At 37.2% G+C, this 12202-nt stretch overlaps 2 protein-coding genes across 3 annotated transcripts in view; both read right to left on the bottom strand.

Annotated features, from left to right (window-relative positions):
• Window positions 1-753: 753 nt before the first annotated feature.
• The window catches only part of MAMDC2 (MAM domain containing 2), a 176160-nt gene continuing 164711 nt past the window's right edge, over window positions 754-12202 (bottom strand). Inside the window, exons 12-14 of one of the 2 annotated variants that reach the window (XM_003806363.6) lie at window positions 9116-9375; window positions 1907-1991; window positions 754-1773 (exon numbers count right to left, since the gene is read on the bottom strand). In XM_003806363.6, coding sequence (XP_003806411.1) covers window positions 1709-1773; window positions 1907-1991; window positions 9116-9375 — 410 coding nt within the window. In that variant the 3' untranslated portion in view covers window positions 754-1708. Of the gene's footprint in view, window positions 1774-1906; window positions 1992-9115; window positions 9376-12202 lie in introns of those variants that run through there. The other variant, XM_034967604.3, reaches the window with a different exon arrangement.
• On the bottom strand, window positions 10000-10756 carry LOC112440850 (large ribosomal subunit protein eL24-like). Its single transcript, XM_063593977.1, has one exon. The coding sequence runs from the start codon at window positions 10429-10431 to the stop codon at window positions 10081-10083; it is 351 nt and encodes a 116-aa protein (XP_063450047.1). The 5' UTR covers window positions 10432-10756; the 3' UTR covers window positions 10000-10080.

The raw sequence follows: 12202 nt of genomic DNA, 5'->3' as shown, positions 1-12202 counted from the left end.
CATAAATAGAAAGAATTTGATTTGCAAAATTTTGTTTTATTATAAAATTTTATTTTCTCCATAAACTTCAGAATATTTATTTTGTGTAGCTGAGAATTTTTTGTTTTCTTTGCATTCAGAAAGATAATGCTCTTAATAGATTAATTTATGAGTTTGGACACTCTTGAGTGGGAAACCCTCCCAACTTCAAGAAAACAATGGACTTTTGGCTAAAGTAGTAAAGAGGTATGAGCCTTTGAATCAGACCAGACTCTTAAATTCCTCCATTTAACAGATACAAAATCTTGAGTAATTTCTTCACTCTTTTGAGACTCTGTTTCCTTATCTGTGAAAGAGCTAAAATATTTCCATCATCTCACAGAAGTGGGAAAGACATTCATTCATTCAAGTATTTTTTTGTTGCACACTTACTATACCAGACACTTTCTGGGTACTGAGAATACAAAAGTAAACAAAACAGCAAGAAATATTGTACTCTATGTTAGGATATAGAGTTTACATTCTAATGAGATAAAAAATTGAGATTGTCTATGTGAAATAAAGCATGCTATAAAAATTATTGTATCAGTGGAGTAAAAAGAGGTAAGGGAAAATTAAGAGAAAAAAGTAATAATTATTATATTAATGTATAGAGTGCTTATGTCACTAATAAAAAGGCTTAAGCATTTTTTTGTGGCAGAGTAGGGATTCAAATTAGAATCTGCAGTGTTGTAGTGAAGATACTCTGATAAAGACAAATAATGTAGAAATGAGTTAATTGCTAGTGAAAAGATTTTCAAATTATTTTTATTAGGTAATTTTATAATTTCATAGCAGCTGTTAGGATACACAAACATATATATACAATTTTCTAAACAAGTAAATAAAAGCAGTTTAGTATATCTGCCTGAATTCATATTATTCAAAATCTTACCAAAATATTTATTATAAAAATCAGTAAAATTGTTTAACACATTTATAAAAATTGCTGGGTATGTATACATAAACATTTTAAGCTTGCTTTACAAAAAAAAGTTAAATTTCTATCCATGTGCTCATAGTGACTTCAAAGGTAGTTCAAAGGGGGAATAAAGAAGGTAGCATTGCCTTGTAATACAGCATTAATTAATACTGACTTACCCTTGGACATTCATGAAAGATCCTTTGTTATCACATATGGTGAAAATATTAAAAATTAATACTCCATTTCTATGAATAAAACATAGAAAATAAGACTTTATTTTTCCAGACTAACTCATTAGCATGAAAGACTGCATTCATTCTGCAGATATTACTGACACCCCGTATTATTTACTTTAAAAATATTTATGATACTTAAAATTCAAAAGGAAACCTGCAAGACCTATTTTTCTCCCAATACATTCACTGAATGCAGATTTAAATGAGTGCATCTCATTTTGATTGTGCCCTTTGTGTGCTTTAAAATGACTACAATATAGTACATTTGTATTTTTAACTGGTACCAAAATTAAGATGAATGATCTATGCAAAACCAGTAGCCTGTATTTCTAGTAACAGTTGTCATATGCAAAAAGAAAAAAAGAGCCCTGAGTCAGTATGTTTTTGCAAAAGTAATGAAGGAGGGTGCTCTAAAGTCATTTTATAACTTATAAAATTGTTAAGACTGTCCAGTATTCATTTGCTTTGTTTTCATTTTGATTGAAGAGAGGTATGGTTTTCGTCTAGTAAATCCAATTCAGATCATTTCTTAATACTCAATTTCATTTAAGTCCTCAGAATATCCTGATGATTGTTGAGTTGTATCTTCCATTTCTGTCAGGAAAGACAAATATACAATAACAGTATTTTTATTATAGAAAAATATTTAATTTGTATTCTTGTAGTTTGAGACAGTATCGCAAAGTCCATTTTCAGTCAAGCTTATATGATTGGGAAAAAATATTACCTCCACAGGGTCCTGCCTGAAATTTAACATCATCAATGGCAATATCACTTCTTATTGATACTCCTCGAATGGCTTCAAAAATTATCTGAAAGAATAATATGTTTGAATTTAGAAATAGAATCATCCTGATTACAGTGCTGCTCAGGGCAGATCCAGGCTTTGTAGATATGAAAACTTAGATTGCTCTTAAGGATCCCTTTAAGGAAAAAGATACCAAATTACAAATTGAAATCTAGGTATTAAAGAGAATATTTATTTGGAATTTAAAGAAACACAATAAATTACTGAAGCCTTGAAGAGTCAGGTCCCTGTCTTCTGAGATCTCTTTAGGCAATTTCCCAGAAATGCTTGCCTAGAAATGCTTCTTGGTGGTAACCTGGTTTCCTCTTCCCAATTGGAACACTCTTCTCCCAGCATCCCCCAGCACTCACACAGGGTCTGTGAAAGTGAGGGGCTCAGAAACTTAAATTTCCTTTAGCACTCCATAAATCTACCTTTGATACTGCTACTAGGTGGAAAAATTTAATATGACTGATGATACCCATGTGTGAACAGAAAAGCATAATGATGAAGTTTACCAAAGATAATGGTTCACTTATGTTAAATACCATAACATCAAAGACACAGCTCAGGCAGAAGAGAGAATCAGTTTTATAACTTCAGATTCTGAGAAGAAAATAACTGATCAGATATTGTGGTTGTAGGAAAAATAGATTACTTAACCAGCTCTAAGGCTGTCCCAACAATGGTTAACAAATTACTGAATAGTCCAGGGAGGCCCATGGGTAATGAAAGTTGTTCAGAAGACACATTTGCTCTATTCATTTTATAAGCAAATGAGTCTTCATTGGAGTAGTTTATAATTTAAATAAAAAAGAAAGCCCTTAAACAAATTTTATTTAAACCCTCCCTAAAATTAAATAATATAAATTAAATAATATGTTTATAAAGTTATCTTGAAATTAATGTTTCAAAGATGCTTTAGTGACAGACTGGTGGCAAAATACTGTTAATAAAAATGCTAAGGATCCAACTCGTGATGGTGGATTTCAGGTGTCAACTTGACTGGGTTAAGGGATACCCACATCGCTGGTAAAGCATTATTTCTCAGTATGTATGTGAGGGTGTTTCTGAAAGAGATTGGCGTTTGAATTGGTGGACTGAGAAAGGAAGATCTGTCCTCACCCAATGTGAGTGGGGACCATCAAATTGGTTGAGGATGCAGATAGAACAAAAAGGCAGAGGAGAAGCAAATTTGCTCTCTCTTCTGTAACTGGGACACCCGTCTGCTTCTGCCCTTGGACATCAGAACTCTAGGTTCTTCAGTCTTCAGACTTCTGGAATTGTACCAGTGGCACCCTAGGTTCTCAGGCCTTTGGCTGCAGACTAATAGTTATACCATCGGCTTCTCTAGTTCTCAGGCCTTGGGATTTGGACTGAGCTATGGTACCAGCTTTCCTGGTTCTCCAGCTTGTATATAGCAATGGGAACATTTGCTATATACAATGAGATGCTTGAATATAGCATCTCAGCCTTCATAATTATATGAGCCAATTTCTATAATACATCCCCTTTCATATCTCTCTCTCACCTTCTGTGTCTGTCTCTCTCTTTCTCCTCTACTGGTTCGGTTTCTCTGGAGAACACTGATTAATACACAGTGCTAAATAAGAATCCAAATAAATGGCAAGAAGAGGGAAAAAATGTCCTAACACATCTAGATAAAAGGACACCTGAGTGCACATAATAAGCATTTTGGTTCTCTGAACAACAATAAAATCTGTTTTTTTGGCCTTCCAGTCTGTAATGAAAAGAGTAATAAAATTACCTGAAGGAATTATATTCTGAATAGTCTATGATTTGGCCAGACACTTGATTTTATACAACTTTCTCCTCTGAAATTTCTTAATACAGTAGTGATCACCATTTTATAGTACTATGATTTCCCCCTTGTATTATAAATATGTAGTAGTACCTCTTCTTTTTCTACATTGACAATAGGATTAAGCTGACTTATCTTTGCACTTTAAGACTAACCAAATCTATCCAAATCAAATAGCTACTGAGCAAATACTTGTTTATTTAGATAATAGACATAACAAATGTAGGATTAAATAAGATCATATATGTCCTTGGTTCCCAAAGTGTGTGCTGAGGTGCCCCAGGGTGCCCAAGTACATTCATGGGGTGCTGTGGATAGTTTGAAATTTTAAGGGAAACATGGCAATATTCAGTACTTAGCAGACACCATGTGAACTGCTAGCTCAATGTCATTCAAAGTTTTAACATGGGATTGACCTGTATTGCTTTTGATAACATATTTTCATAGAGCTGAGTTTTTTGGTAGCTGCTACAATTAAAAGCAAGCATTGTGTAGAAATCAATGTGGAACATAAAATAAGGGTAGTGTATCCAATCTAATTCCAAGGTTTGGGAAGTTTGTGCCCAACAGGTATATACATTCTATTAGTACATAATTTTAGTTAATAATTAGATAAAATCTTAATTTTTATTTTAAGTATTTTTTCAGATGGCTAAGTTGTTAGAACATAAATACTTAAGTTGTTTGAATCCAAATACTTAATATATGAAACTGTTAGGTGTTTCTTCTGGTATTGCGGCACCAAGAAAAAATTACGATGGGCATCATAAACAAGAAAATTTGGAGACCTGAATCTTTTTTTTTTTTTTTTGAGACAGAGTCTTGCTCTCAAGCTGGAGTGCAGTGGTGCGATATCAGCTCACTGCAACCTCTGCCTCCTGGGCTCAAGTGATCCTCCTGCCTTAGGCGCCTTAGTAGCTGGGACTACAGGCATGCACCACCACACCTGGCTAATTTTTGTACTTTTAGAGGAGACAGGGTTTTGCCATGCTGTCCAGGCTGGTCTCAAACTCCTGGGCTCAAGAAATCCCCCTACTTCAGCCTCCCAAAGTGCTGGGATTATAGGTGTAAGCCACCGCACCCTGCCAACCTGAGTCTTAGCTGAGTATGCAGTGCATAGAAATTCCTAGTAACTGTTAGGCAGTATAATTAATAATATGACTGATGTAAATATTTCAGTGAGCTGGGAATTTGTATAACACTTTACTTCAATGGCATAAAAATCTAAGAAACCAAGGAGGAAAAGTCATGAAAGTGGGGGAGGAGGGATAATCAGGGAATCCAAAGGAAATAGAATGATTTTGTGCTTTTGATCAATAGTGAGTCAGTTTCTGCTTAGCACTAATAAATCCCTTAGGAAGGAGCATGATTAAAAATTTGCCATTTGATGCATTTCTTTTTCCCACAGGGATGATCTAATGAGTGGAATGCCTTTAGGAGGCCACCCACATATTTTCCCCATAGGATCAATCTCAAATGGCAGCAGTACTATCACACTCTAAATACCATTTCTACCTGCCCACCCCCATTCATGCTGTACACATTTACTTCCCTAACTGTGTTCTCTTCCCTGAACTCATCTCATGTCCTATTATTTACTTACAACCATTTGGATTTCTAATAGACATAGAGAACTTAACATGTCCCCCCAGAAGTCTATTAATTTTCTTCCTGCACACACTGCCCTCACTCCAGGTCTGCTCTGTCTCAAGTCTTCCTCATCTCAATAAATGATATCTCAATTCATTTTAGCAATTGCTCATGCCAAAAGCTTTGGAGTCATCTTGGTGTCTCCCTTTCCCTCAGACTCCACATTCTATACATAAGAAGTCTCGTGGGCTTCTGATGACATCTCCTCACCTCTGCTGCATAGCCTAAGCCATCACTCCTCTTGCCAGGGCTACTGCAGCAGCCCCCAAAGTCTCCTTGTCCCATTGCAGTATACTTTACACGCAGTAGCTGGAGTGATCATTTCAAAATCAGATAATATTACCTTAAAGCTGTATGATGGCTTCTTACTACTTTTGGAACAAATTTCAAACTCTTTACCACACCTTCTAAGGATTTTCATGATTATCACAATACTTCTTTGACCTCACCACTTGATCAACTTGACTTCTTCTTCCTCTTATTTTCCTTCCTCTTCTTAATATTATTTTTAATTGATAAATCACAATTTTATACCTTTATGGGGTACAATGTGATATACACACACACACACAAAATGTGGGATGATTAACTCAAGCTAATTAACATATCTGTCACCTCACTTATTTATCACTTTTTTGTGATAAGATGTGAAATTTACTCTCTTAGTTATTTTGAAATATACATTATTGACTGTAGTCATCCTGTGTTCAACAAATCTCAAAAACATATTCCTCTTGTCTATCTGAAACTTTGTAGCCTTTGACCAACAACTCCTCATTCCCTGCTCCTGCTTCCCCCAGCCTCTGGTAACCATCATTCTACTCTCTACTTCCATGAGCTCAGCTTGACTTCTTCATAGCACTTATTATCTGATGTTACACTCGCTCTCTCTCTCTCTCTCTCTCTCTCTATATATATATATATATATTTGTTGTTTGGCTTGCTTTTTTTTTTAGAGACAGGGTCTCAATATGTTGCCAGGCTTATCTCAAACTCCTGGCCTCAAGCAATCCTCCCACCTCGGCCTCCCGAAGTGCTGGGATTACAGATGTGAGCCACTGTGCCCAGCCTTGGCTTGCATTTTCTACCTCCTCCCCACTAGAATGTAAATTCCAAACAAATAAGAACTTTATATATTACATTCATTGCAGTATCTTCAGCACCTAGAATAGTAAATGGACAATACATACTTATTGAGATGAGATATTTTGGTCTCAAACAACAGGAGCTCAGTCTGGATGCCTGATGTAGCTGTTGAGAATACCAGTTCTGCCATGGTGATATGAATTAGTGACTAGGGAGACTTAGGTGAGAATATATTGGTAGAACAGTGATAATATTTTGATACTTTAAAGTTTATAAAACCCTTTCACATACATAATCTCCTTTGACTCTCTAACTCTGCAATGTCAGCACAGCTGACTAGGAATTATTACCCCATTTTGAGAATGTATAAACTCTCAGAGTGTAAAAGATATCTCCAAAATCATGCAGTGCTTGTGACCATCAGGCCAATGAGGATTATTTTGGAACTTCTATGGTAGGAGGCAGTGTAGAACAGTGGCTTAGGGATACAAACTTTGGAACCATGCAGATCTGGTTCTCATTCAGCCACTTATCAGCCAGACATTTACTTTTCCCCACCTGTAAAATGGGGAAACAGGATCAGTTGAAAGAACTTACGTACAGCTCTTAGCACTGTAAGTGCCTGGCATGTAGCAGATGGCTGATCTATGTGCACATGAGTATATCAGTTTTATTAGACACTAGGATGTTTTGGAGCAACTAGTTCAGCCTGGTCTCCCTGGCATCATTTGGATTCCTGAGGGAATCACTAACACAGAGGAGATTCTTGTCTGTTCCATTCTAAGCCAAGGGGGAGGATTCTGGAGTCTTCTTCCCAGACTGTGAGCTGGAAGTCTCCAGGGCGATTCTGCATCATTTGAAGAGCCCTAAATGCCATTTCAGATGCCACACTACTCTGTACTCAAAAAACACTTCAAATAACTACCTCCCCAGTAAGTCTATTATATGCAAGGCCATGTGTCTGATCCCCAAGGCCTAGATGCTGATAAGTTACCTGTCCCCAGAACTCAAATCTTAGAGCACTTGTGCATCAGTATCGCTTGAGAGTTGAACAAAAAATCAGTGCTCAGGTGTCACCCCCAAAGATTTAGATTCATTTAGTCTAGCATAGAGATTCTTTGCCTTTAGCATGCATCAGATTCACCTGGAGGGCTTATTAAAACAGATTTCTGGGGCCCCCAAATCCTGTTTCTGATTCATTCGTTTTAAAGTGGGACCTGAGAATTTGCATTTTAAGTGAATTTGTGTTTCAAGTGAATTTGCATTTCAGGTATTGCTGATGCTGCTGGTACCTGGACCAAACTTTGAGAACCATTTGAATACAGAAGGAGTACCCTAATAGCCTAACAAAATTAATCCATCATCTCTGAATAATGATCAATTATATTAGTAAGTTCCTGAGCCATCCACTTTCTTCTTTCGAACAGACATTAAATCACTATAAAATTATTCCTGAAGCTACCTGTTATTCTTTGCCAAATGTCTAGGTGTTTATCCATGTTGGGATAATGGGCCTTTCCCAGATAATGGCTCATCTTCCCTGTCATTTGCTCTTTAACAATGTAGCACCTTTGACTGCACTGCAACTTGGCCATCTGAACTTCTGCAATTCCTTCCCATTTACATCTGTAGAAAATTATTTTTGGTCATAGGTTGGTGCAAAATAAAACCCTTAATTTGGATATCTCTTCCCAGGAAGATCTGGGTTTAGACAAGGCAGCCAGTGGTTAAAGACGCAGAGTGCTGGTCCAGGAGGTTTATCAGCCAGAAGTAAGAATGAGTAGGAAGGTGTGCCTTTAGTTGGAGGTCACACTTGAGAATTCTACAGAGCAATTTTAAGAACAGTCAGAAATCTGAACGTTATCATCTCCCACAGCTTTCTGGAGCTTTGGCTCATGGTAGGCAGGTAAAATCTGTGGCTATCAGAAGGCAGGTGTGGTTCCCCAGGCTAGACTGGCTGTTCAGCCCCTACCTACTAGAATTTAAAAGGATGTTTCCTATTGCTGCCCAGATTCCTTTATGATAGAGAACATCTAGGATGGACATCTTCTATAGCACATGAGAGGACCTGGGGGAGACCCAGGACTGAGGATCAAGTCTCTCAGTTTCTTTTGCATCAATGCAGTGATGGAGGCAGAGGCATTAAAAAAACAAAACTTACTCTGGACCATACTCACTGTTAAATAGAGGCTTAAGGCAAAAGCTCTTAGATGTATGTGAGTAATGATGAGTAAAAGATGTAGCTGCAACTAATTAGGTAATACCATATTTAGAAGAAAAGACTTCGTTTTGGAGATATGCATGATACATAGAAATATACTTGACACCCATAATGTATCAAGACAAAAATAGATATACTTTTATCATAGAACTGCAAGAAAATCACTTTATGCATAAATTCTCAAAGCTTTCTCTGTCACTGCTTAGATTTAATCAATATATAGACTAATTATGTTTACTCCCTCTTAATCCTGCCTTTATCTATGACCCTGAAAAAGAACAAAATATTCTCTTTGGTAGCAAGAATAAGAAAGAACATCAGAAGCTCCTACACGTTTTCCATTGCTTAGTTCTTATCTCTGTTGGCTTACCTGGTGTTGCCTCTCACAGCTGTATTCAATCAGTGCTCGTAGCCAGGAAATGCTCTGTTCACCTCTTCTCCTCCATAAGAGGGACTCTTCACTGTCTTCTTCCTTTTTCAGATAAACACTCAGCAGGCCAGTGCCCCCTCCATACATGTGGTAGAAAAAGGTCAAGCAGTGTTTTCCAGAGACTCCTCGCAGAGGCCTGGACAAGAGGCGTGCTTTTTGTCCATACACCATATGGGAGGCCTCAATGTACATGTAGTAGCCTTGAGGTGAATGCAAAAGCAGGTATTGTTAAAAAGGACACAAATTACATTTTTTCCTTTCATAATGTTCTTTCAGAGTGTCAAGTCAAGATGATCTGACTAAAAGTACTGATAAAGGGTTTTATAATTTTGAAGAATGCATATTATCTAAGGAGAATGAATAACTTCCAAAAATGAGACCAACAAAATGATTTCTTAAATTTAATGATTTATAATTCAGTTTAATATACAAGAGGTAATTAATATACCAGTATTATGCCACTGATACAGTGATTAACACATCAGAATTTATATTACTTATTCATGGACAATATCCTAAAGCTTCCAGACGTTGGTTTGGAGAGAGAGAGAGAGAGAGTGGGTTTTGTAGTCAAGTAGATCTGGGTTCAAGTCTTGACTATAATATTTGTTGTTTATGTGATTCTGGTCTAATGAATAATCTCTGAACTTACATTCATCATTTTAAGATAAGGGTTAATACCTGTGCTACAGAATTGTGAGAATTAAATAACATAATGACATATGCTCACATGTTATGCATATTCCATTATTTGTTTCCTGTCCTACTTAATTCCTAAAACTTTCTGTGACACTTTTTTTTAGTTTTGAAAACATATTCTGTAATTTTTTTTAATATAATCCAATCTTTATTTAAAAATCTAATCTGCCAGTTTAGCGTTTTCCACCAACTCGGGGAGCTGAAACTTACACAGGCTTCACAATCTTTGGCTTAGGTGCTGCCTTTGTAGGTGCCTTAGCAGTAGCCATAATGGCCCTCTGGAATTTGACTGCTGGGCGAGTTCTTTTCTTTTGAATTTCTTCCGACTCTCCCTTTTTGTGCTTCCTTCTGTGGAGGACAGTCCAGTTTATCTGCCAAGGATTCCTCTTGGAAAGAAATGCCGACTCGCATTTCGCATTAAGAAACTCGAAAACCTTCCCGTCGGTCCTGGCGTAGTGCCTCCCCTGTCCGGGGTAGATCTTGTACCCGCTAAAACTGCACAGCTCAACCTTCGTGGCGACGGCTCCACGGGAAGAGAAAAGATGGCGAAGAGCCATATTCTGTAATATTTTTAAATTGCCTTTCCAATTTCCTTTTCTAATTTTATTTTATTGCTATTTTTAAATTTATTGGCTTCAGGCAGAAACAGGATTAATCGGCATGTAGATAAGGCAGTAGTGTGCTGCAGCCAACTTGTACGGGCTTCCAATAGTCCATTGTATGCATTCTGTCCCAGCTCCAGGTGATTTCACATTGGTAGCTGGAACTGGGCCATGATGGGACTATTTAAACTACAGAAATTGGACATGTATACAAGTCAGTACATCCTTCTCAAAGCCAGTTGGTGTTAAACAATCACTATCATGTCACTGAAGTAAAACTATATATGAATAGTAATGCAAGAGATCTTTTCTAGAGTAATTCACTGGTAACATAATTCTGTGCATCTGAGGCCCATTTTAAAAAAGGCCCTAAACTCTTCACTAGTAGGTATTAACCTTTGATCACTTGATGAAAAGTTTAGACCGCCTCTATTTGAAAAGTACACAAAGAAAGTTTGCATGCAACTTTGTTGCCTTGTTTGGTGTTACATTTGTGTTTGGAATGGATGTATGTGTCTCCCCAAATTCATATGTTGAAGCCCTACCCCTTGTGTGATAGTAATTGGAGATGGGGCACTGGGGAGCTAATTAGGGCTAGATGAGGTCATGAGGCTGAAGCCCTCCTGATGACAATAGTGCCCTTATAAGAAGAGACAGCAGGGAGCTTGTTCTCTCTCTCTCTTCAGGCGCACACACCAAGAAAGGCCATGTGGGCACACAGCAAGATGGTGCCTGTCTGCAAACTAGGAAAAGAGCCCTCACCAGGAACTGAAACAGCTGGCACCTTGATGTTGGACTTTCCAGCCTCCACAACTGTAAGAGGTAAGTTTCTGTTGTTTAAACCTCCTAGTCTATGATATTTTGTTATGGCAGCCCAAGCAAACACCAACATTTGCCAATTTTGATTTATTTTTTACATATATGATGTAAAAAGTAATCTTTACAAAGTATCATATGTCTCATTATTTCATGCAGAAATTGGTGACCAAATCAAGGGGAAAAATAAAGAGATCCCAAATAATACATGCAAATTAAATGGTTTCTTTATAGTTTGAAGTTTAATCAATGAACTCTAATTAATCATTTCCAAAAATATGGCGATCGAGACATCCAAACAAGAATTGGTTGTGGAAGTCCCCTCTATGTGCCTGGGAGGCCTTTCTTCATTCTCTTTTTCTTATTTCTACAAACACAAATCTGAGAAGTTCTATAAGTTTATTAAAACAGTAGGAGAAAGCATCGTTGGTCTTAATAAATTGTGTGCACTGTGCAACCCCTTCCCCCAGTGTTTTACTCTATAAAGTTCTCACCCTGCAAAACTGGGCAGACTCAGGATATGGCCTGCATCAACCAGTCACATATAAGGAATGATGCTGCCCCAAAGAAGCAAAATCAGAGCAGAGTTCTGTGTCTGTCACTTCAGGTTGCCTGTTAACAAGGCGTGGTGCCACCATAGGCTCCACTAGCTGGGGATTCCTGAATGCAGTGAACAAGTAGAAATCAAAACCTCCTTTAGGATACTCTAAAGACTACATATATTTCAGTGCAGTTCAAAAGTAAATTTTAATTAGAAAGCTAATTGGTTTAAATAAGAAATTGAAATTGTGGGAGTTTCTTTGATCTGGTATGTTACATTTGACATCCAGTCAACTTCAGCTTTTCATCTCATTGGCAGTAGTTTCATCCAGATGCATGCTTAAGGGAAATGGCATAGCTGCCAACTTTC

This window comes from Pan paniscus, chromosome 11 (genome assembly GCF_029289425.2).
Source record: "Pan paniscus chromosome 11, NHGRI_mPanPan1-v2.0_pri, whole genome shotgun sequence".
In the NCBI taxonomy this organism is placed as follows: Eukaryota; Metazoa; Chordata; class Mammalia; order Primates; family Hominidae; genus Pan; species Pan paniscus.
Note: the sequence above shows the minus strand (reverse complement) of the source record. Positions and strands in the feature narration are given on the sequence as shown.